General features: G+C 38.0%; 1 protein-coding gene across 6 annotated transcripts in view; it reads left to right on the plus strand.

Annotated features, from left to right (window-relative positions):
• Positions 1–25,899, plus strand: part of COMMD1 (copper metabolism domain containing 1) — a 230,101-nt gene that overhangs the window by 167,334 nt on the left and 36,868 nt on the right. For 4 of the 6 annotated variants that reach the window (XR_013967369.1, XM_080812857.1, XM_080812859.1 and 1 more), the window contains one exon: positions 21,447–21,685. Coding sequence is in view for 4 of the 6 variants with exons in the window: in XM_080812857.1 (XP_080668983.1) it covers positions 21,447–21,554 (108 nt within the window). In the remaining 2 variants the exon portion in view is untranslated. Of the gene's footprint in view, positions 1–14,657; positions 14,812–21,446; positions 21,686–25,899 lie in introns of those variants that run through there. The other 2 variants (XM_080812856.1, XR_013967368.1) reach the window with 2 other exon arrangements.

Below are 25,899 nucleotides of genomic sequence, written 5' to 3' on the forward strand. Positions count from 1 at the left end.
ATTTTGAAAAAGAGGGGAAGAACGGCAACATATAACTTTTGGCAAGTGATCCTCCTCCTCATAATGGCTCCTCATTATCTATAGATTTTCTCTTTTAAAGATTATCCATAAAAATCTTAGCCCTTTACTCTAGAATTCAGTGTCTTTCACAGTTTTTTCCAATCTGTGTCCTATTCCTTCTCTAAAAGAATTCTTCAGCCAAACTAGCCTGTACATTCTCCTTCCTTCTCCCAGCAAGCCAGGCATATTTCTACCTCATTGTTTTTGGACATAATGATTGCCCAGCCTGAAATATCCTCTTTCTTATCTCTAGTTTGCAAGACCTTGCTTAATATTTACTTCCTCAAATCAGAATATTGGTAAGTTATTTATCAACACTAATAACTACATTTTAAATAAATGGTCTACCTCTTCACTGGCAGAAGAAATCTGTACTATGAATTTATAGTAAGCTCTAGGTGACTGGGCACTTTGCAAATAAAATTTCAGGGGTATCACACAAAAATGTAATGGTTTTGTTTTTTTTTTTTTTTAAAGATTTTATTTATTTATTTGACAGATGGAGATCACAAGGAGGCAGAGAGGCAGGCAGAGAGAGAGGAGGAAGCAGGCTCCCCGCTGAGCAGAGAGCCTGATGCGGGGCTCGATCCCAGAACCCTGGGATCATGACCTGAGCCGAAGGCAGAGGCTTTAACCCACTGAGCCACCCAGGCGCCCCAAAAATGTAGTTTTTGGAATCTTTTGAAATAATAGATCCATCGACACTAGGCCCACTTATCTACAAATAACAGGCTAGAGCTGAGAAATGATTATCCTCCCCCCTTTTTTGGATTTTATTTATTTATTTGGCAGAGAGAGGGAGAGCACAAGCAGGGGAGCAGCAGGCAGAGGGAGAAGCAGGATCCCTGCTGAGCAAGGACCCCAATGTGGAACTTGATCCCAGGACCCTGGGATCATGACCTGAGCCGAAGGCAGACCCTTAACCAGCTGAGCCACCCAGGCTGATTATCCCTTTAAATGCTACTTGTATTTGCCACTTCAGTCCCACCACTCCTCAGTCTGTCCCTGTATTGCCCCAGCCTCCTTGGTTCTCTTTTTGAACCTTCTGCATCATGGGCAACTGAATTTAAGCTGGTGGCTATAGAGATACCCAAGGAAAATGAAAGACTAGTTTTCCAAGGAAAAAAGAGATTATCAAAGTCCTTGATGGCCCGTATTTTAACATCTAAGAGAGGTAACTTCATATTTACTTCCTATCTTGTAATTGTTAATAATCAGCAAGAATAACTCATAAAGTAAGGATATTTAATCATGGGTTAGGATGCCAGGAAATGAAATACCTTTAAGAAAGTAATTTTTGTTATCTTGTCTCAGAGGAGGGAGAAATCACTAAGAAGGGCTGTCTGAGCCCTGACATCTTTTTTAGGACCCATTTCCTCCACAGGGTGAGCCCTTTGGAATAACAGAATGGGAGTGAAGATTTCAAAACAGCTAATATAGAAGCAGGAATTGGTATTGTTCCCAAATGTAATTATTCCTGTCTCATTTCTGATCAGAGTCTTCCTATAAATATTTTGATTCAGCAGTAATAGTTAGTAATTGTCCAATGTTTTAAATATTTTCAGGTTCTTTTATAATGTCTCATTTAAATTCTAAAAAGCCCTACAAAGTGAGATAGAATAGATGAAGAAAGTCAGACTCTAGGAGTTTAAGTAAATTACACAAGTTCATGTGAATATTATATGATAGAAGTGGAAGTAGATCCCACATCTTCAGATTTCTTGCCTTGTGTTTGTAATTTTATACTGTCCCAGTCTTCATTATCTTCCTCTGAATGATCTCTTCTTGCTTTTGTATGTGCTACCAAATGACAGAGGCAATGACGCTAAGTCCATAGGAAGGAGACAATAATGTAGGAATTGAATTTTGAAACTGGGTCAACCTCTATCTGTAATTTATTTAATATTCTTTAACTCTTTGAATAAACTACCTGCAAGGTGACTAAAGTTTATTCATTATGCCAAAAGTTTTGTTCTACATCTTCACTGCAGATAAAAAATAACTGATCTTTATGACCTACTGAAATTGCCTTTTAAATTGTTTTAATTTGTCGTCTTTTTTGTGTTTAAAATGTGAGCTTCTTAAGGGTAAGAACTCTTGGTTTGTTTGCCACTGAACCCTCAGTATTTCGAATTATATACCTGGCCAGTATAATACACTCAATTAAGTATTTGATACCTAATTTGCTGATTTAGTGTTTAATGATCCTCCATGGAGGACCTGCTGTTCCAAATCAAATGTTTGTTGCTTTCTGACATTCCCTTTCTCCCTTAGGTTCAGTAGGGGTGGTCAGCCCTGTGAAGGACTGTGAACATTGACCTAGAGCTGCTTGGAGTCGAAACAATTACCTTTATGTGGTAAAAGTCTCTGAGTCACGTGGCAAATCGGTTTAATCTTTGTTCTTTATTCTTTTTCTGTCAGTGCTGCTTATCCTCTAGCCCTTTGTAGCCATCAATACTTTCAAGTCCCTTTCGCATAGAGGTGTCGTGTGTTGAGGTCAGTCTATACCATGAAGTGGGAGAAGTTAGAAAGCGTTGCTTTTTAGATTGTAGTCAGAGTTTAAGATTCTAGACTTCCATAAGAAGTTTTCTACATGGTAAGAGTTCTGTGTTAATGTAGTTGAGAGAAATACACAGACGTGTTTGAACCAGTGCATCTGCAAGTCTGCTATATCCAAGAACAGAAAGCACACAGAAGTCTAGATTCTAAAAGGTTAAGAAGGGCTTACTGTTTAGTCCCAAAATTTTGCCAGTTTCTACGTGGTTGAACCTGGCCTTTTCTGACTCCTAGTATTCGAATCCAATGGGTGGTCTTGTTGAATAAAGACCCCTGTTAGGAAGGGAAAACAGGGCAAATAGAATGCCTGATCCTTGCAGGGAGAGAAAGACTTTTGAAAGAGCACAAAGCTCTCAGGATGTTAAGTAACACTGTAAAAACATGCTGGAGCTGATTTACTGTTTGGGGCTTGTCATAGCCTGAAGCAGTTGGTGCTGTTCCCCAATACAAGAAATTTTTTGTTTCTCTAGGACATTGTCAGGCCCCAGGAGTCTTTCACATGACTGTTTGTCACTATTAAGAGCCAAGGGCCTGTTTTGAAGAAAACAGAGCTGGTAGTTCAAGTGTTTTGCAGAACTCCTTATTATTGTCAGAGGACAGGATGTGTGTGACAGGATAGAAAGAGAAACTAATATTTATTGAGAGTCTGTTTCACGCTAGACACGGTGGTGGATGCTTGCATGTGTGCCATCTTATTTAGTCTTTACAACAGTCCTATGAGATAGGTATTATTTTTTCATTGTCTAGATTTAGAAACCACGACTTCAAAAAACTTGAATGACTTTCCTAAGATCACACAGCTAATAACTGAGCTAGATCTAAATCCAAATTGTCTGATTCTCATACCAATAATTTTCCCCCCATAATACTTCTTTGGGTTCCATGGGTAATAATAGAGAGAGCTCACTTCCTGATTTTCCTATATAGGGAGAGGGAAACAGTATAAAATGGCAGAATTTACATGCATTTACATATTCCTTTCTAAACCTAACCTTCAAAATGTTTTAAATATAGTGAGCTTTTAAACATAATACTGACATCTCATGAGTGATGGAGTAGATGAGATGAGAAGTGTTTTTCTCCTCAAAGGTGATTGCAAAAGTATATGTGATTTCTTTGAAATTTCCAATAGAGTCATTATGTCCTAAGGAAAAGAGGCTACTAATGACTTACAGGGTATATATAGCATCTTCAATGTCATATGTTTAGATTTAAGCTCTAGTTGAGAAGTCCCATTTTTAAGCAGTTTTATTTTTAATCTAAGTATTTCTTGAAGGCTGACTCAGACTTGGGGTCTCTGTCCTATAAATGACAGAATTATTGGAAGTTCTTTCTTAATGCTCACATTATAGAATTTTTACTTTTTATTAATGAAGGTAAAATAAAGGCTTTGCATTAGAATTTTCTTTTCCCTTTGTCAGAGTATAGATGTAAACTCTCATTCAGCACAGTGATGAGAGTATAATTTTCTATTTGCCTTGCTGGAGGCCCCTTCTCACAGTTTGAAATGTGGGACACAGGAATTTTCTTGTTTGTTTCATTTTATTTTCTTTACCCTCAGGGATCATTTGACTTTCATTTGAAGTTCTAATTGGCGGAAAGGGGAAAAACAGAAAAATGCTGGAACATTGGAGTTAATAACATAGAAAAACCCAAATTAAATTAGATTCCAAATCTCCAAAGTGAGTTTGTACTTCTATACTTAGAATTGGTACAGTTGTTATAATCCTTTTTGGTTTTGTTTTGTTTTAACCTGTGGCATACAGTACTGAATTAGCATAAATAAAATAATTTTATTGGTGTTTTCTAAGAGAAGGTATGGAGGATGAGATTATCATACTAAAACAGTAGATTGAAAATGCTGTACACACCAGCTCCCTTGCCCCCTTGGAGGCGCAAGGGATTTATGGAAATGAATTGTGGACTTCCTCATTTTTTTCAGTGTTGTTGCTGAATATTAAAATAAACTCTCAATTTGACTTTAAGAAAATTGCTTGATTTGGGTATTCCCTCTTCTTTCTTTGGATTGGCAGGAAGGACAGAGATTGCACCTGAGCTCCTGACTCAGTTTTTAGTCACAGTACTCCTTATCAGTCCCCTAAACTAGTTCATGTTATTGGCAGCCCTGTCCTGGAGTCTTCATGTTCAGTGCCTTTGTCATACTCTTCCACTCCACTCCACTGGCCCATGTCCTAGTCTCAGCAGGAGGGAACGTGCTCTGTGTAGTACTTCTGGTATTCTTCCCCTAGCCAGTGCTTGTGTACTCCCTGGGCTAGGACAGGCAGCAGCAAGATATCTGGAGGCAGCCTCTAGGAGCATCCAGGCAGCTAAGATGCTGCTGCCAGTTTCAGGCTGGCACTGAAGTACCTTAGCCAGACTAGATTACTACAGACAGTGTGTATGTCAGAGTATAGTACTTTTTCTCTTTGGGAAAGTAAATAGAGATGCTGCTTAATCAATTTTATTTTATTGTTGCTGGGTGTAAGATAATGTGGTAAAATCAAGAGAGGTATAAGATAGTTTTACACCCACCCCAAAACTGTGTTAAATTGCTTTAGATGCATTATCTCATTAAATCTTCACAACAGTCTTACCAGTTAAATCTGTTAAAATCACTATTTTACAGAATAGAAAGCTTTAAACTAGCCAGCCACACAGCTAGAAAGTGGTTATTGATTTACATTTGCATGACTTCAAAGACCATGTCCACTAATTGGTGGGGGTAGGTTCTTAGTAAATAGATTGACATTCCCTCATACATGGAATCTCATGAGGAAACATCAGACAAACTCAAATTGACCTTCTGTAAAATAGCTTATACTTTTCAAAAATGCCAGCATCAAGAAACACAAGAAAGGCTGACTGAGAAGTTATTCCAGCTTAAAAGAGACTAAAGATGCATGACATCTAAATATAGTCAGTGTGTGATTGTGAATTTGATTTGGGAAAAGGGAAAAAAAAAACTCTATAAAGGGCACCATTGGGGCATTTGCTAAAAAATAGTAGCATTTATTATTATCATAAAACCATGGTTATGTAAGAAAATGCCCTTGTGATTTTTTAAAAATATTTTATTTTATTTACTTATTTATTTTGGGGAGAGCCAGCATGAGCTGGGGGAGGGACAGAAAGGGAGGGAGGGAGGGAGAGAATCTCAAGCAGACTGCACACTGAGCACAGAGCCCCCATGTGGGGCTTGATCTCATGACCCTGAGATCATGATCTGAGCCAAAACCAAGTCAGACACTCAACTGATTGAGCTACCTAGGTGCCCTGAAAATGCCCTTGTCTTTAGGAAGTTTGCACTAAAGTTTTAGGAATAAAAGAGCTGGCATCCTCTACTTACTCTCAAATAGTTGTAAGAGAGACAGAATGACAAAGTGAATGTGGCAAAATGTAAGCAGTTGAACAAATGGTGAATTTAGGAAAGGAGTATGAGAGAGTCATATTTTTGCCAAATTTGTGTACACTTGAAATGCCTTGTGATACAGGAAATAAAGACAAAAGAAAAATTTAAGTTTCCTTACTGCCTACAGCCCATTGACAAGTCCTTGAAATAGGTAGAGTGACCATCCTCTGGGAGCTCAGCTGCCTCCATGTTGACCCTATGCTCGAGGCAAAAGGCAATCTTAGCTTCACATTATCCCAACCTCCAGGATCCTGTAAGTCTTCTTTAACATAAAAATTCCTTTGGAAACTTTATTTATCTCTACCCCACAAGATACATGTTAGCAACCAGCCTTCAAGCATATGGTCCACTGATAGACATCCGAAAGGTCTCATGACTGAGGATTTCTATACAGTAATAAATGATCTTTTCCTAACAACACCTAGCCCCTTCAAGGTCCTGGAAACCTTGCCTTCAAAATTCCTTAGGGACTTATGCTGTCCCTAGCCTCCTCCCAACTTGAAAGCATATAATCAGTCATCCATCACAAGCCTAGTACAGCTCTTTCTGCCTGTAGGTCCTGTCCCCATGCTTGAATAAAACCACCTCTTTGCACTGAAGACATCTCAGGAATTCTTTCTTGACTGTTGCTCAAAACCCCAGCGTTTCTACATCACCTTACATTTTACAAACGAAGCTAAAATGCTTCAGAAACCAGGAATCCCAATGAAGGCATCACAGCCAGCCATTAGGTACCATATTCTTCTTTATTCATGTTTCCTCTGTTGGCCAAAAACTTGGCTAACCAAGTTGAGGAAATAAACGTGGACTGTTATTTCATTGAGGAAATATATGTCATACTGTCAAAATGTTTTTCTTATATTTGCATTGGGGACATACCTTACTTTTCTTCAAAATAGTTATTGCTCTTTTTTTTTAAATTAACATATAATATTTGTTTCAGGGGTACAAGTAGTTATTTGCTTTTAACTAATATTTTTGTATAATTTCTTTTGACCTCTTTCTGATAGTTCATATTTCTGTTTTGTTTAGATATAATCTTGGATAGAGTGGCAAATGTATTCTTTCTAATGAAAGGATAGACTGCAAAGTAGAGTAAGCATTGTTTGCTTTTACAAATCATTTATGTTTGTTTATTTTTATTTATAACAGTGTATATACTGCCTACACCATCTTTCTGTTTTAGGTGATAATCATCGAGCCTTGATTATGCTATGTGAACTATGCTATTTTGGGCATTTTATCAAGGGCTCTCTTTCCCTTCACACCACCCAGTCCTAGTTACTCTTGGCTTGGCCAGAGAATAGCTATAGGCCAAATATGAAGGATGTTAAAAATTTGAATTCGTAATTGGATATACTTATATTTTTTCAATATTTTTTCACTCTTTTTTATTTTTTATTTTTTATTTTTATTTTTAAAGATTTTATTTATTTATTTGACAGATAGAGATCACAAGCAGGCAGAGAGGCAGGCAGAGAGAGAAAGGAGGAAGCAGGCTCCCCAGGACCCTGAGACCATGACCTAAGCCGAAGGCAGAGGCTTTAACCCACTGAGCCACCCAGGCGCCCTCACTCTTTTTTAAAAATGTAAGATATAATTGACATGTTTCAGGTGTACAACATGAAATGATCATATTTATCTTTTTGCATTCCATAAGTGCCTATATATGTTGATGTGACTTTTTTTTTCAAGATGAATAATATGGTGGTCTTGGGTTAGCAAGGCAGAAAGGAGAATTCCTTCTGATTATAGATAGAAAGAACATCAAGTTTAAACAGGTATTTTGTTCCTACTATGATTTGGGAGCAGTCTTAAGAAGTTCCACACAGGGGCGTCTGGGTGGCTCCGTCAGTAAAACAACCTACTTGATCTCAGCTCAGGTCTTGATATCAGGATCCTGAGTTCAAGACCTGCATTGGGCTCCATGCTGGGTATGGAGCCTGCTTAAAAAAAAGAAGTTCCACGTATTAGTCAATTGACTAAGGTAAACATTGCTTCTACCTTTCCTGTTGATGGGGAGGTGTAGCTGTATGTAAAACTGAATGCCCTCCCCTCCCACAACCTTCTCCTCACAGAAAGAGGGGGAATAAAAGGTCATCTTGCCTCAGAATAAAAGCTTAGTCTCTTTATAATATGATTCTCTGCCCACATCTCATGCATGTATTAATTCAACTATACTGCCATCCCATTACACTTACAAAACACTAGAAATCTTCCATGGCGGCTAGGATGTACGCATTGTCTATCCAGATGTTTTCACAGGCCACTTTAGATTGCTTTTGGGTTATCATACAGTCAACACTCGGGTTTCCTTTGAGTCTTTGTTAAAAGTTAACTGAATCAGAATAACCTTCACATGCAGGTACTTAGTGACTATTAATGATGGTGTTTATCTTATATACAAATGTGAGTCAGGATTGCGAAATGGTTAAGTACTCAGACTCTGAAGCCAGACAGACCTGGGTTTAAAACCGGCTCTGCCACTTACTAGTGTGGCTGCAATAAACAAGTTTTTCATCTTTCCTTACTTTCCTCATCTGTAAAATGGGATAAAATTATCCTTACCAACATGAAATGATGCATGTTAAGCGCTTAGTATGCAGTGCATGACATTTTGTATATGTTCAATAAATGTTAGCCATTGATAGTTATCATTGCTATTATCATTAGTGTAATTTCTGTAACCCCCTGAATTTGCTAATGTTTTCAGATTTGTTGCACTTTTCTTGAAATTTCTCCTACTCCTGTCTTCCAGGCTAATTTATTTTCAGTTGTGGCATTTCACTTTTTTAGGCATTTCATTTTTCCCCAGAGTCCAGAGATGATCCTCTCAATCTCCTCAAACTTTTCTATTTCCTCTACTGTTTCCAGAGTCTACTGAATAAATGGTGACCAAGTAAGAAAATCTATTTCTATGCCAGTTAGGACCTGACTACCTGTTCTGTCTTTTGCAAAAGACTGAACTCCAATCTCTAGTTTTTAGAACTCTGGGCAATTTTAAGAAAATGAGGCCTTTCTTTCTTTTCCTCCACAAATTGGACCAGAAGTATATCAAAGCCCGTAAAATCCATTGCATCATCTGATGAAGTCTCTTGCTGGATATAGCTGAAAAGATCTGGATCAGATAGATAAGATCTATCTGTCACTTCCGTAGTTCTTCCAAGTACCTTAACTCTGACTTGGTTTCTTCCTAGTTAATAGGACTGCTCTAAGGATCAGATGAGGTCATTCATACAAAAGGGCTTTCTAAACTCTAAAGCACTGTGTTAGTGTGAGGGATGATTGTTGTATATGAACAAAGGCCCCAGCAACCTAAGTGATGTCAGAATGCAACCCTAGGTAATAAAGATGCAATCTCCTCTCTTTCTGCCACTTCAGAAGTTTGCAGTAAATTATTTGAGCTAAAAAGGCTAGTGACTAACTTTATGCACTGACTACAAATCCTTTCTTCTTCTCTCATCCCCATATTCTCTCACGGAATGGTGTGCCAGATTCTAAGTCAGTCTTCAGGCCTGGACTTTGGGACACAGCATGGCAGGCAAAGTACTTCATAGTACCTGGGAGTGAGGATTAGCAAAGATTTCTTTTGTACCATTTTCCAATCCCCTTCCTGGCAGCTTTTATCCTGTCAGCCCCCACAGATTAAATCACATTTCAAAATTGAGTTCAGTGAGGATGAAGCCAGATGAGGCTTCTGCCAAACTGGGCTGGCAGACCTGAGTAATCAGCAGATAGCGTGTGTGCACGTGTGTGTGTGTGTGTGTGTGTGTGTGTGTGTGTGTTTCTGGAATATTATTTCTTTCTGTATAACAAGAACAGCAAGCCTAGAACTATGTGTGAGATCATCATCATTATCGTCAACCACAAACACATAATGCTTGATAAATGCGACCCTCCAAGCTGTTGTGATTATTATGGGCTGAATTGTGTCCCCTGACAATTCATATTAAAGTCCCAACCCCCAAAGCCTTAGAACGTAACTGTATTTGGAGTTTGTTGGAAACCCAACAAAATTAATCACCTTTCCCCACAAACTTGACAAAAATAGAAAATAAAAAAATGTATCCAAAACTTTTTCTCCCCAAATCAGCATTTTCTGAATCTGAAAGCTCTCCTACCCTTAGTCATTTCATCCTTTACCCTCTTTACATAGTTTTATTTGCTTTCTCAAGAGAAGAGTAAAGGGAGATGCTTACTTTTTAACTATACCTATTTCTGTATAATTGTGCTGTCATGAATGACTTAAAAGAAACCACATTGTGACAGCTGGGACATAGATAGATGGTGCTGTTGGCAGAGCAAGTTGATGATCCCTCTGGCTGGAGAAAATCTGCAGTCCCAGAATGGGTTTGATTAGTTTCACTTATGTCTTCCTCCCTTGCCCAAGAGTTTGTCATTCATTGCTGCACTCTGGTCTTTTTAATGGGTAGGTATATTAAGGTGTTTCCCCCATCTTAATCTGTAGATTATCAAGAACCCCTTAAAAAACAAGTGCCATTACATACTTTGTTTCTGCCTGCCTAATGGTATTACCTAAACAAGCAGCTCGGGTTGAGTTTTGTTTTGTTTTTAATCTTTTTTATTCCTTTCATGTAAATATATTTTAGTTTGTCAGAGTTGTTTGCAGATGAGTTTGCTCTGGAATGTATCTCATAAGGAATGATGAGGGAGCCCCAGTTCAAACTTCAAATTAATATTAGCAATACTTTCTTTCTCATGTGTTAAGAGTTTTGTCAATTTGTTTTCTGTAAGATTTAAGTGAAATTTCTTTTTTTTTTAAAGATTTTATTTATTTATTTGACAGAGAGAGAAATCACAAGTAGGCAGAGAGAGGGGGAAGCAGGCTCCCTGCCCAGCAGAGAGCCCGATGTGGGGCTCGATCCCAGGACCCTGAGATCATGACCTGAGCCAAAGGCAGAGGCTTAACCCACTGAGCCAACCAGGCGCCCCTTATGTGAAATTTCTTTATCCTTCAGTATGATTTGCATTTTCAATTGTTTACCAGTTGTTCCTCGGGTTCTTTGTCCATTGTCACTTGGGAACTAGTTCTACTTAGCCAAAAGCCAGTATGACTTCTTGCAAATCAAACCAGAGCACCTAAAAATAGTCTTTTTATCCAAATATTTTTTCACTGAAAGTTTTTCAAAATACAGAAAATCTTAAAAACTAAACATTAAATCCTGCCAAATATAAAAAAAGTTATAAAGTGAACTGGAACACAGTGTTTTGAAAAAGGTAGAAATCAGCCAATGATCTCATTGTATTGAGCTTTTAGTGTTTATATAACTCAGTTTCATTTTATTTCCTTTTGTTGTGTGCTTTAAAAATAGTCTTTGTAAATGCTTAAGTCCTGGTGCTTATGTAAATCAGTACAAAATCATATATCTTTTTTTTTTTAAAGATTTTATTTATTTATTTGACAGACAGAGAACACAAGTAGGCAGAGAGGCAGACAGAGAGAGAGAGAGAGAGGAGGAAGCAGGCTCTGTGCTGAGCAGAGAGCCCAATGCGGGGCTTGATCCCAGGACCCTGAGATCATGACCTGAGTGGAAGGCAGAGGCTTTAACCCACTGAGCCACTCAGGCGCCCCCAAAATCATATATCTTTAATTATTTCCCATTCTACTCTGTTAAATATACAGTAGTTGGCCTTGAAAATGTCTGAATTCAGAGTCAGATGTGGGTATTAGCGAGCAATGGATTGAATCAAAGAGCTAGGAATTCTGGCCTTCACATAACTGGGGCTAGTCTCCAGGTTTCTTGTTTTTTCTAGTGGTAAAATGGAGATTGATGGTACTATTACCTTTTATTATATCTACTGACCTGTAATGGGAAGCAGAATATGTCAGGCTGCTTTGAAATCTCTAAAGGAAAAAGAATAGTGATAGTCCTGGGTTAGCAGTACATAATTCAGCCAAGGACAGAACTACTCATTCTTGCAAGGTCAGGCTATTTTCTCCCTTTCAGAAACAAGTCAGGGTTGCTTGGGCCGAAATACATGTTCTCTTTGACAACATATTGGCAGGACAGGCATGTCTAGTTTCCTCCTAAAGCATGGCTCTAGATTTTTTCCAGCTAAGAAATCTTAAACCAAAAGAATTGCAGGGTCCTGTTCTTGACACTTTTGGTCTTTTTAGAAATTCAAATAACTTTGAATGGACAGTGTTCTTGGAATCTCATTGCGTTGTTGGTTCACAGGCCCTGAGCCTGCAGATAAAAGAGAAAGCAAGGCAGCAGAAGGATGTGTATGTGTTTATGTGTGTATAAATTCAACTTCGGTTCATTGAGGATTATCTTACTAATGCCCCCTTTATAAAATTCCCTAGGTTTTCCTGGTGCTTAGCAACCTTGGTGATCAAATGATTAGAAAGACATTAGAGAATATGGGTAGAGGATAATGCAGTTTAAGATACCACATCTATGGATCTAAGTATCTGATGTGGGTTATTGAGTAAAGAGAAGGATTTGCCTTTGGTATTTTCCTAGTTCTTTTGTGTTTTGTGTCCTACCTATATACACCCCACCCTCCCCTCCTCCCTCTGAAATGCTAGGCATCCTGAGTTTAAAGCAGGCTACTTGGATTCATTCTTCCTGGAAGAAAATAAATCTTATGATTTAAGTAATAGAAAGGTGTTAATGACTTTTTGTATTACCTCTCCTTGAGAGTGTTTATGTTCTAAAGACATTATCTGGTCTGAGAACAGTCGTCCTACTGAAGGGAGGGACATATTTGGAAATAAGATCTTTCTGAGGTGAATAGACATTTTTCAAAGAAGACATACAGATGGCCAACAGACGCATGAAAAGACACTCAACATCACTAGTCATCAGGAAAATGCAAATCAGAACCACAATGAGCTATCATTTCACACCTGTCAGAATGGCTAAAATAAAAAAGGCAAGAGGGGCACCTGGCTATCTTAGTCAGTAGAGCATGGGACTCTTAATCTCAGGGTCATGAGTTAGGCCCCCACATTGGGCATGGAGCCTCCTTTAAAATAAACAAACAGGGGCACCTCAGTGGCTCAGTTGGTTAAGCGACTGCCTTCAGCTCAGGTCATGATCCTGGAGTCCTGGGATCGAGTCCCATGTCGGGCTCCCTGCTCAGCAGGGAGTCAGCTTCTCTGCTGACTTCTCTCCTCTCATGCTGTCTCTCTCTCTCTCTCAAATAAATAAATAAAATCTTTAAAAAAAAACATTTTATAATAAACAAATAAAAAGAAATAAGTGTTGGCAAGGATGTGGAGAAAGAGGAACCCATGTACACTGTTGGTGGGAATGTAAATTGTGCAACCACTATGGAAAACAGTATGGAGCTTCCTGAAAAAATTAAAAATAATTTAATAATACCATATGACCCAGTATTTCCACTTCTGGATATTTACCAAAAGAAAACGAAAACACTAATTCGTAAAGATCTATGCACTCCTGTGTTCATTGCAGGATTATTTGCAATAAGCCAAGATTTGGAAGCAACCTAAGTATCTATAGATAGATGAATGGATAAAGAAGATGACAGACACCTGATATATATATATATGTCGAATATTACTCAGCCATAAAAAAAGAATGAAATCTTGCCATTTGCCATTTGTGATAATGTGGATCAACCTAGAGAGAGTATTATGCTAAATTAATTAAGTCAAAGAAGACAAATACTGTGTGATTTCAATATGTGTGGAATCTGAAAAAAACAAAGCAGAAACAGATTCATAAATATAGAGAACAAACTGGTGTTTGCTCAGGTGATGGGGATAGGCAAAATAAGTGAAGGGGATTAGGAGGTACAGACTTAAAGCTATAAAGTAAGTCAGTCATGGGATGTAAAGTACTGCATAGGGAATATAGTCAATGATACTATAATAACATTGTATGATGTTTGATGGTGAGCATTTCTTAATGTATATAAATGTCAAATTAAAGTGTTATATACCTGAAACATATATTACTGTATGTCAGCCATACTTCAATTTAAAAATAAATAAATAGGGCAAATAGATCTTTCTGTCTTAAATTGCACTATATAGGTATGATTTTCAAAAGTTGTCAAATGAAGGTACAATTAAAGTTCCTCCCAATAGCTCTAATCTCTTTGTCTATAGAACTTTTTATGGAGCTGCTATGATTAGTCAGATTAACCAGTTTAAATTTCACTTCATTTTTCCATCTTGTGGAAATAGTTAAAAGATGGACCAAAACAAGGAGGAAGAAGTAAAGTAGCAGAGACCCAGATAATAGGTCTCTGAATGTTTAAAATCTGAAATATAAGATTTATTTATTTATTTTAGAAAGAGCACAGCAAAGCAGACTCCATGTAGAGCCTGACATGGGGCTCGATCTCATGACCCTGAGATTACAACCTGAGCTGAAATCACGAGTCTGACACTTAACCACCTGTGCCACCCAGGCATTCCTGAAATTATTATATTTTAAAATGTTGTCACTTTATAGAAAACCTGTGTATAGAAAGTTAAAGTTAAGTGGTGCCTTACATGTAACTTCAGTCCATGGTAAATCTGCAACTTCCTTTATACTCAATGTCCCTTTTCTCCCTGGAGTTGCGAGTTAACTAAAGAAAAGTTCATATTTTCTTTTTTTTTTTTTAATGATTTTATTTATTTATTTGTCAGAGCGAGCATAAGCAGGCAGAGAGAGAAGCAAGCTCCCGACTGGACAAGGAGCCCAATGTGGGACTCATCCCAGGACTCTGGGATTATGACCTGAGCCAAAGGCAGCAGCTTAACCGACTGAGCCACCCAGGCGTCCCCATATTTTCTTAATATGGTAAGAATTAGTGGGAGTTGTCAGGTTGTCCTCACAAAAGTCCTTTGAAATACCTGAATGACAACTCCAGAAAACTCAGTAATTATTGTCCAGTGATGGTTAATGCTTTTATTATACACTGGTAATACTCTGTCCTCTTCTAGGAGATTGTGGGAATATAGATAAGCACTTCCTCTAGAAGCTGCCCTGGCATGGAAAGCACCTGGTATGTGCTGAGGCAGTGTGCCATTTTATTTATTAGAGCGGATTCTTAGTTCTTGAAGACCCTGTCTTAGTCCCATTAGCTTAGTCCCATTGCGTATTATGTATTATGGACACTTTATTGAGTTTTGGTGCTCAGAGTTTCTGGTGCTCTTTTTAGTTGCTCTGTCATTAAATTTCAGTCTTAGCCTCACAAAGAGTCTAATTTTCATCTTTTTTCATCCCCAGTAGGATGATTTGCTTTGTGATTTTTTTTTTCCATTTTAAAAATTGTGTTAGCAAGCCCTTTACACAGTAGCTGTAGAACTCATCAGCTTTTGTATTTGAAATGAGGATTTCCTCAGGACAAAAATGGTTTGAGTAGGGACCATTGTTTGTAATATGTATTGCTAACAATTTTTGTTTAAAAAAAAAGGATTATGGGGCATCTGGGTGGCCCAGTGAATTAATCATCTGACTCTCGATTTTAGCTCAGGCCATGATTTCAGGGTCCTGCGTCACGCTTTGTGCTCAGCCCAGAGTCTGCTTGTCTCTCTCCCTCTGCTCCTCCCATCATGCCTTCTCATTCTTTCTCTCTCTCTCTCAAATAAATAATAAACAAAATCTTTTTAAAATTTGTAAAAAATAAAAATAAAAAATTATAAACTACAAGCTTTAAAAAGAGATTATAAATCACAAATTTTCTTTTCTGAAGTATTGTTTTAAGGTGCAGCGTAAACTATCCATTACTTTAGATACAGGGTATAAGAGCAGGTTGTAGAGATGGGCCCATGTTTCTGAAATCAAGATCCTTGATGCAAATTCTTAATGAAATATGATCTTCCACGGTTGTTGTTGCTGCTGCTGTTGCTGCTATTGTTATTCTTCCTTAATATCAACCTGCTGCTGTACAGAATTTCAATACAATGATAGTAGAAGAAAACCAGATATTGGTTTCAGATAATGAGCACTTGGAGGTCAGCCTTCCTATCAATTTAGGCATGATGAAAATCCTCGCTCTGCTAATCTTTGGAGTTTGTGTTCAGTGATATGTACTTCCGCATTCTGAAGAGACTCATCTTTATGTTTATACTGAAAACAGTGATTGAGGTCAGAAAGTAAAGTAGGAAATGAAGAAACAATACGTGCACATAGTACGTATGGGAAATATCAGAGGAGAGGGAATTGGGGTTTGGGGAATAAATACCCTGACCTCTTTCCTCTTGCTAGAACCCAGCGGTAAGAATAAGGAAGTGACATAGCCTTAGAGATCAGCCCCATAGGACATGACACAAGGCAGAGAAGGGTAGAGAAATGGATAAGAAAGAGAAGTGGAGAATAGTCACAGTTTTTACGGAACTATAAAATTTTAGTTTTGGATAAATGGTTCCTTAAGAAGGAACGTGAAAGATTGTTTGCTACAAAAATCTCTATCAGGGTGTCCTAAAAGAATTGGGAGACGTATCAATATAATTCTGAAAAAGCCACATGAATTATGGGTATGTTCATTATAGATATCTATATTAACAATTATTATATAATTGCTCTTAAAGAAGCCATTGCCAGTTTTGACTTTTGCTGCATGTTCTTTTTCTCTGTCAGGTTGTTAAACATGGAAGACAGAGTGACAGAGGTGCAGGTCAGAGATTAACTTAAGTTTATGAAAGGACAGCCTAAATAGAAGGATAGGCTTCATGGCGAAAGTTTAGGCTTAGCCAAGATTCCCTTTGTGTTAATAAACGTAACGAAAAGAAAAATTGGGGGAGTAAGCCATATATATGGTTTCTGGCTAGCAGTATGTGGCCTTCTTGAATCAGTCTTGGTTAGGAGATCCTAGGTCACCTTTTCCTACTCTCACCTTCTGTCACCTAATTTTAGTACTTTTTAAAGAAACTGCAACATGTAGAACTTGCCAAAGTTATGTTATAATACTAAATGCAACCAGTTAATTGAGGAATAAAGCTTTGTGGCAGTTTTGCATGGGAAATAATAATAATAATAATATAGAAAATTGGATATAGGACTTCTATTTTTTTTTAAAGATTTTATTTATTTTATTTGACATAGAGAGAGAGATCAAAGGTAGGCAGAGAAGCAGGCAGAGAGAAGGGGGAAGCAGGCTCCCTGCTGAGCAGAGAGCCCAATGCGGGGCTCGATCCCAGGACTCTGAGATCATGACCTGAGCCGAAGGCAGAGGCTTAACCCACTGAGCCACCCAGGCGCCCCTATTTTTTTTAATTTTTATTATTTTTTAAGTTTAAAAAAAAACCTCTTTATTTTAAGTAGGCTTTACACTCAACGCAGGACTTAAGCTTACAACTGAGATTAAGAGTCACATGCTCTACCAACTGTGCCAGCCAGGCACCACTCTATTTTTTTTTTGATAAATATTATTCTAAATGGTTCCACTCAAGTAGTTGATAAGTCATCGTTCTTTTTATTTTTTATTTTAGCATTTTGTGACTGTAGTATTGTTTTGCCAAAGGATTTCTTGGCATGATTATGGGTCTAGATATCAAAATCATTGAAGTAGACATTATACACAAGGAAGTTTTAGCATGTAGATGGAGAAAACCAAACGCTTGCTGAATGGCAGCCTTCAATTATTGTATAAACTAAAAATTAGTTATATTCTCTGACCCTGCTAGGAAATGAGTTTAAGTTAAAGCACTAAAGATCTAGGTTTGGCAAGTAAGAGTTTCCTGAAGAAGGGTGCCTGGGTGGCTCAGTGGGTTAAGCCTCTGCCTTCCTCCTAAGTCATGATCTCAGGGTCTTGGGATTGAGCCCCGCATCAGGCTCTCTGCTCAGCAGGGAGCCTGCTTCTCTCTCTCTCTCTCTCTCTCTCTCTCTCTCTGTCTACTTGTGATCTCTCTGTCAAATAATTAAGTAAAATCTTAAAAAAAAAAAAAAAAAAAAGAGTTTCCTGAAGAATATTAGAGTGGTTACCTGGGAAAGGAGTTTCTTAGGAACCTGTGAGATATCTTTCTCTGAAGTCATTAAGGGTAGCTTTGGTTTTTCTGTTGGTTTGGAGATGGTGGCCTCTGAGAGCTCTTAGGATTTTATAACCTTTTTGGCTTTTGCACTTGGAGAGAATATTTTAATATTTTATCTTTGCTTTCTTTTCTAATTTGGAATAGTTATTTAAACCCCGAGTTTAATACACTGCTGTACTCCCCCACGATCACAGACTACATATTCTTAATGATGTGCTTGCTTATTCATCTGCTAACTGATTTGATTCCACCACATGCTGTATCTACACTCTGTTAAAAAGCAGCAGGTTCGGGGCACCTGGGTGGCTCAGTCAGTTAAGTGTGTCCCTGCGGCTCAGGTCGGGGTTCCAGATTCCTGGGTTTGAGCCCCTGCATTGCATCTGGTTCTCTGCTCAGCAGGGAGCCTGCTTCTCCTTCTCCCTCCCTCTGCCTGCCACTCACCCTGCTTACGCTCTCTCTCTCTCTCTGTCAAAAAAATAAAATCTTAAAAAAAAAAAAACCAAACACCAAAACAGGTTCTAACTCTTGGCTCAGATACTTAAATCCAGGAGTTTAGTCTTGTCATTTCTTGTTATTTTAACAAGTTGGGCCCAGACCCAGGTGGATGGTTTGGGGGGAAAAAAACCCCAGATGTTTCAGGAGTGCATGGCTGGCTCAGTTGGAAGAGCATGTGACTCTTAATCATGGAGTCATGAGTTCGAGCTTCCTCTTGGGTGTAGAAATTACTTTTAAAAAAATAAAACCTTAAAAAAAAATCAGATGTTTCAAATTGTTCTTATACTTTGTCTCTGGCTTGATAAGCATCATCTGCATTCCTACAGATATCTTTAAGTGCATTAGATGTATTTTCTGTAGTGTTCCCCAGCCAAATGCAAAAATCTGAATAGAGCCCTATGTGTTAAGCCTCAGTTTAAAGGCTCTTGAATACCTGAAAAAATATTTTGATAGCATAACTAGGAAAAGCTAGGCCTTTTTTATAGTTTCAAATAAGCTGTTTCTTCAAGAGTCATAAATGGTTACATGTGTCTTTCTAACATTGTTAATGTGCATTGTTTCAAGGTGAGAGAGGTAAAGGTTGGGAGTGGATGGAAAATTTAACTTTGGACTCTGTTTTTCTAGCCCTCTAGTCTCTCTGATAGTTGATTTCCCTTAAAAATAAACAGCTTCAGGGGTCCCTGGGTGGCACAGTCAGTGAAGCATCCAACTCTTGGTTTCACCTCAGGTAATGAACTTAGGGTCATAAGATTGAGCCCCATGTCAGGTTCTGTGCTCAGTGCAGAGTCTGCCTAGGACTCTCTCTCTCCCTATGCACCCCCCCCCCACTCTCTCTCTCTCTCAAATAAATAAATATTTAAAAATAAATAAATAAACAGTTTCACTGATACTTAGAGTTCTGAGCAAAGATAATTTGAGTACTGAAATCTGTAAGAAGTAATGACCCCTAGTCAGAAAAGATCCTGGCTTTTTTTTTTTTTTTTAAGATTTTATTTATTTATTTGACAGAGAGAGAGAAATCACAAGTAGGCAGAGAGGCAGGCAGAGAGAGAGGGGGAAGCAGGCTCCCTGATGAGCAGAGAGCCTGATGCGGGACTCGATCCCAGGACCCTGAGATCATGACCTGAGCCAAAGGCAGAGGCTTTAACCCACTGAGCTTCCCAGGCGCCCCAAGATCCTGGCTTTTATTAGTAAACTCTGCTCGGGTATTCCTATCTCTGTGATCGGAGTCCTTGATAATCTTTTCCATATAAATGGAAAACCAGGTGATTTGTTACTGTTACTGACTTTCACTGAGGTAAAACATGGTTTACATATTTTCTGCCAATTTCCCAAATATATATGTTTGACTGGTAATTATTGTTTTCTCTAGATCATTGTTTCAAAGGGCAAATGTTCAAAAATGTTTTAAAGTTAGGATAAACTGAATAAAGAATACTGAGGCTTTCTAATCTGAGACCTGTTCTTAATTTAGCTAACTGAATTATCTGATTTGCCATAAATTTGTTCTTCTTTCTTAAAGGAGGTGATCCCTCCTGCAGCTCGTCAACACAAGGACTATCTTTCTTTTCTTTAAATTGGTTTTTGCTTCAACTAAATGAAAACCTGGCAGTTTCTTTCTTTCTTTCTTTTCTTTTCTTTTTTAAACTTGGCAGTTTCTAAGTTCACATATTATACCCCTCCCCTATCCAAATACATGTTTGAGGAAAATGTTCTCTGTAGTCAGGGAAAGCCTCTTCTACTCTTTGGCAAGTTTTCATCTGAGAGGCCCTTCCTTTCTTCCCGCTGCACTTGTTTCTCCTGCGGTATGTTTAGTGCCATCAGTAAACACTCAGCATAGCAACTTAACAACAGCAAGGGTACTTTTCCAAAATCTCCTAAAAGTTTTTCTAACTAATGACAGAGTAACTTGGTCCCACTGAAAAGGCTTATTGGTCTTCCTTCTACCTGCCACTTTGGGGATAGGGATCGGAAATATCATGTATTTAGAGAGGAAAATGTATATAAAGAGCATTGAATCTGGTGGTGGCTCTGCCATCAACAGAGGGACAGTAGGCATGGCATTTACAATGCCTGGGGTCTCAATTTCATTATCTAAAAAACAAGGTATTTAAATTATATGATCTCTGAGAATTCATACTGCTTTAAAATACATGATTATTGTTCTTAAGAATCTTGAATATAATCACTCTTGGATACATACAGTTTGCCTTTGTCACTTGTTCACTGTATATGAAATTTCTGTCACCACACTTCAAAGGCCTTTTTCTTTGGTATCTACCTAATCTAGCATTGATTGATCCTAACAGTGTTTGAAGGGAATGTGTCTGATGGAAATCTTGGAGAGTTGGCTTGCAGCAAGTGGAAAGGCCTCAGAAATGTTTGATGCTGTCTCAAGACCTGGTTATCTTTCAGTTATCTGGTTGATGTTTCCCAAGCAACTTGGTCACAACTTGTTAAAATTTTTAGTATAACCATTAAATCCAGGGTAGCTCAATTACCAGGCTAACACAGACCCAGTCCAAGTCTTCCTTCCATTGTTAGGGTGCTAGAGACAGTATGGACTTTGGAGTCAGCCGGAGCCGGGAGTTCACAGTCTGACTCTGCCTTTTTCTGATTTTGTGATACAGGTTAATCTCTCTGTGCCTTAGTGTCATCATCTATATAATAGCAATACTTAAGTACTTACCTTAAAAATTGTTACAGAATCAAGTGTGATGACCGATAAAAAGAGTTTCTCACATGCCTCATTGTAAGAACACCTGATATTTGTATACCTCTTTACCATTTATGAAACACCTCATCAAAATAGTTTTATTTAAGGAACGAAATGTGTGATTTTCTTTGCTGGCTAATATATCATTTAGATATTGAGGCCTGAGTCAGACTTGGTAGGTAGGGGTCCCTGGACCTTTGGAACTGGGTCAGGCCAGGTCTCTCATAAAAACATTCTTTTATGTTTTCCAGGAATCTGAATTTCTATGTTTGGAATTTGATGAAGTCAAGGTCAATCAACTCCTAAAGAAGCTCTCAGAGGTAGAAGAAAGTATCAGCACACTGATGCAGCCAGCCTAGCTGAAGATGGAGTTGTTGAAGCAAAGGTGTTCATGATCCCTCCCCAGTGACCTGGGTTTTTTGTTGTTGTTTTGTTGTTTTTTAAAAAATCTTTTCCCCCATTAGTATTAAATCCTCAAATTCAAATCTTATCTGTCTTTGCTTTCTGGCATTTCTTTCTCTTTCCCTTTCATTCATTCTTACAGTTGTACTACTTGCAGAGGTTCTAATACTTCAGCATGCAGAAATGCTCATAAAAGCATTTTATTTCATTTTAAGATTTTATTTTTAAGTAATCTCTATACCCAGCGTGGGGCTCGAACTCACAACCCTGAGATCAAGAGTCACATGCTCCACTGACTGAGCCAGCCAGCTGCCCCATCATAAAGGCATTTTAAAAATAAGGCTTCTGTGGCTGGGTGATGGACATTGGGGAGGGTATGTGCTATGGTGAGCACTGTGAATTGTGTAAGACTGATAAATCACAGACCTGTACTCCTGAAACAAATAATACATTATATGTTAATTTTAAAAAAGAACTGATAAAACCCAATATCTCCAAACCCCAAATAATCCAGTTAAAAATGGGCAGAAGACGTGAACAGGCATTTATCCAAAGAAAACATCCAGATGACCAACAGACATGTGAAAAGATGCTCAACATCACTCATCATCAGAGAAATACAAATCAAAATCACAATGAGATAATCCCTCACACCTGTCGAATGACTAAAGTCAAAAACACAAGAAGCAATAAGTATGGGCAAGGATGTGGAGAAAAAAGAACCCTTGTGCACTGTTGTTGGGAATGCAAACTGGCACATCCACTGTGAAAAACAGTATGGATGTTCCTCAAAAAATAAAAATAGAATTACTATATGATCCAGTAATTCCACTATTGGATATTTACCCTAAGAAAATGAAAAAACTAATTTCAAAAGATATATGCACCCCTATGTTTATAGCAGCATTATTTACAATAGTCGAGATATGGAAGCAACTTAAATGTTCATCAGTACCTGAATGGATAAAGAAGATGTGTGTGTGTGTGTGCGTGTGTGCATGCGTGTGTCTGATATTACTCAGCCAGAAAAAAGAATGAAATCTTGGCCATTTGCAACAACATATTTGGAGAATATGAGAATATAGAGTATCATGGTGAAATAAGTCACTCAGAGAAAAACAAATAGCATATGATTTCACTTATGTGGAATTTAAGAAACAAAACAAATAAAGAAAAAAGACAAACCAAAAAAACAGACTCTTACCTGTATGGAGAGCAAACTGGTGGTTACTAGAGAGGAGGTGAGTGGGAGGATGGGTGAAACAGGTGAAGGGGATTAAGAGTACACTTATGTGGGGCGCCTGGGTGGCTCAGCAGATTAAAGCCTCTGTCTTTTGGATCAGGTCATGATCCCAGGGTCCTGGGATCGAGCCCCACATCGGGCTCTCTGCTCAGCAAGGAGCCCGCTTCCCCCTCTCTCTCTACCTGCCTCTCTGCCTACTTGTGATCGCCCTCTGTCAAATAAATAAATAAAATCTTAAAAAAAAAAAAAGAGTACACTTATGATGAGCCCTGAGTAATGTAGAGAATTGGTCAATCACTAATTATACACCTGAAACTAAATATAACACTGTATATTAACTATACCAGAATTAAAATTTTTAAAAATTAAAAAATGAACAAAAAAAGTAAAAACCTCTGGGGATTGGGTAAATGAAAGAACTTTTAAGACTAGAGATGTTCAGTTTTAAAATTTTTTTATATTGGCTATATAATTGCCACCATTATGCCTTCTTCCCCTCAAAATTTTATCAAATCTTTAATAAAGTCTTTTTTACTGATTAAAAAATAAAAATAAAAAATAAAATAAAAAGAAGGCTTCCAGGACTGTATCTTTAGAGACTTGAATTCAGTAGGACTTTAGAAACCCTTGCTATGGTGGTTTGTTCCTGGAATAGGAATTTTAGGAATTCATACATGATAAATCATAGAAGAATTAGAAAAGGGGGAAGAAAACATTTTATTCATGTAAATACAAGGCTGACCAAAAGCCATGTGTCTTGAGCTGAGGCTTAGAGGAGCCTGCCTAACCTAGAAAAGGTTTACTGATCCTGGTAAAACCTGCGATACTCCTGGAACTGATTCAGGCATTTGAATTCATTCTCATTAAATCTGGGGGGTCTGGTTTGATCTGAACCACTGAGAAACGAGCTTTTCTGGAACATAGAACTGAACAGTCCTTGTCACAAAGAGACTCCCTTCACTTACCTCAAGTCAGGTTTGTATGAAGGGAAAAATGTCTGTTGGGCTGATGTGAGGTCTTTTACATCAGAAAGTTTTACTTGGGTCATCAAATAAAACCTCTTCAAGAAAACTAATGTGGGGACACCTGACTGGCTCAGTCAGTAGAACATGTGACTCTTGATCTTGGGGTTGTGGGTGCAGAAATTACTTAAAAATTTTAAAAAATTGAAAAATTAAAAGAAAACTAGTGTAAAAACTAGGTCCTCAGAGAGAAGTTATACCAAACCCCAAGAATATTCTATAAGGAGGAAGCTGTCAACCAGTATATGGAGGCCATGGCTGTTGTTTAACAGGTTTTATCATCTGATACTGATAACATTTAGAAACTCCAGGTGCCATTGAGACATAATGTGTTCCAAAAATATAGTTCCCTTGGTTAGTGGTTACACCATATGTCAGTTCTAATGAGTTTATTCTAGGGCAGGAATAAGTTCTCTTCTGTTAAACATTTCCTCCTAAATCAGTTTGCAGACATTTTAGGAACTCTTCCAACACCCAAGCTGAAAATATTGGCTTCCTCTCAGATTAAAACCATCCCAGCAGTTAGCAAACAATGACCAGAAGGTCTTAAATGTAGCCCCTGTGGACCCTTGAGAAAATATCTTGAAACAGTATGGTAAATAGATTCAGAGAAGGCGTGTGGTTTGGCTTAAAAACTATTAAAACTTGCTTTCTGTTTCCAGGGCTACTGTCATATGATCAAGGAGAATTTAGATAATGTCTTCTGCTGTAAAATGGAGGAAGAGCATCCCATCATGTAATGGGATTCCAGATGTCATTGGAAGGAAGAACTGTAGCTACCACATTAGTATTGACTCACCTATCCAGTGAAGGTCTGTGAAAGCCTAAAAGAACAATCCATGGGCTCACAGGGAAAGGAAATCATTATTGTGGTTTGAAGCTCTGTTGAGGTCATCCTATAAAATTAATAGCCACAGAAGTGGATATGGGCTTTTTATTATACCCCCCCAAACCCTAGATCATTGAAAAATCTGTTAATGTATACTGAGTTTTTCATAATAATAGGAGTAAAATAAACTGGTTGCTGAAGGTGGTCCCACATTTAACACTAAACACTTTGGAATACAAGTGATTTTAGAAAGGGCGTGGTTTTGTGTGTGTGTTATATTTAGTAGTAATTTTTAAAATATCTGATTACCAAAGGAATATGTGTTTATTATAGTCTTTTGTGAGAATACAGACCCACACTAAGGACAGTTAAATGACCTATTGGCCAGACCTACAGAGATAACAGAAAGAAGGCTGGAACTAAGTGAAGTGTTGCCTTTCCTTGAATAAATTTCTGCAAGTGGAACACATAGTTTTTAAGACTTTGACAAATATTACCAAATTGTCCTCCAGAAACATTATATCAGTTTGTATAACCTCTAAGAAAACATGAAAATCAATTACTCCCTTTCTGCCTAATTGGATGTTATCTGCTTTTTGGTTTGTTTTATTTTGTTTTAATTTGAGGGGACTAACTTGTTTTTGTACAGTTTTGCAAGGGATCCTTAACTTAAACCAGGAATTCTTTCTGGGAATAGGGCAAGTGTGGAGAAAGGACCAGGGAAGAAGAAAACTGGCATAAGGGTCCCAGCAGATGCCACTTGATTTCCTACCTTGGTAATCCTAGGTTAAAATCACTTTGAGTTCAAGGAATGTGGGGCAAAATTAAAATAGGCTTTATCCTGAATTAGTCCTTGTAGAAATTGTCCCTACTTGAGCAATAAGCACTCTAACTTCAGTCTGTTTAGAAACAGTCCAGACAAGCCAAAATTTGCTCTTAGAATAGAGTCAGAAAGAAACATAAGCCTTCAGTAGTTTCAGGTTGATAGGAGCAAAGGATTTTCCTTAATCTTAGGCCTGGCTTTTCTTGGAAGCTCCGGTTTCTTTTGGCTTCATCAGGGAAGGCTTGAATTTTACCATTATAGCCCCTCCCCCTTTCCTTTACTTAACCTCCCTTCCTCAAGTGTTACTGTTTTTTTATCCCCTTTATTTATTTCACTCATCCTGTCCACCCACCTCCCCTCTGGCAACCACCAGTTTGTTTTCCAT

Source organism: Martes martes (genome assembly GCF_963455335.1).
Source record: "Martes martes genome assembly, chromosome: 9".
In the NCBI taxonomy this organism is placed as follows: Eukaryota; Metazoa; Chordata; class Mammalia; order Carnivora; family Mustelidae; genus Martes; species Martes martes.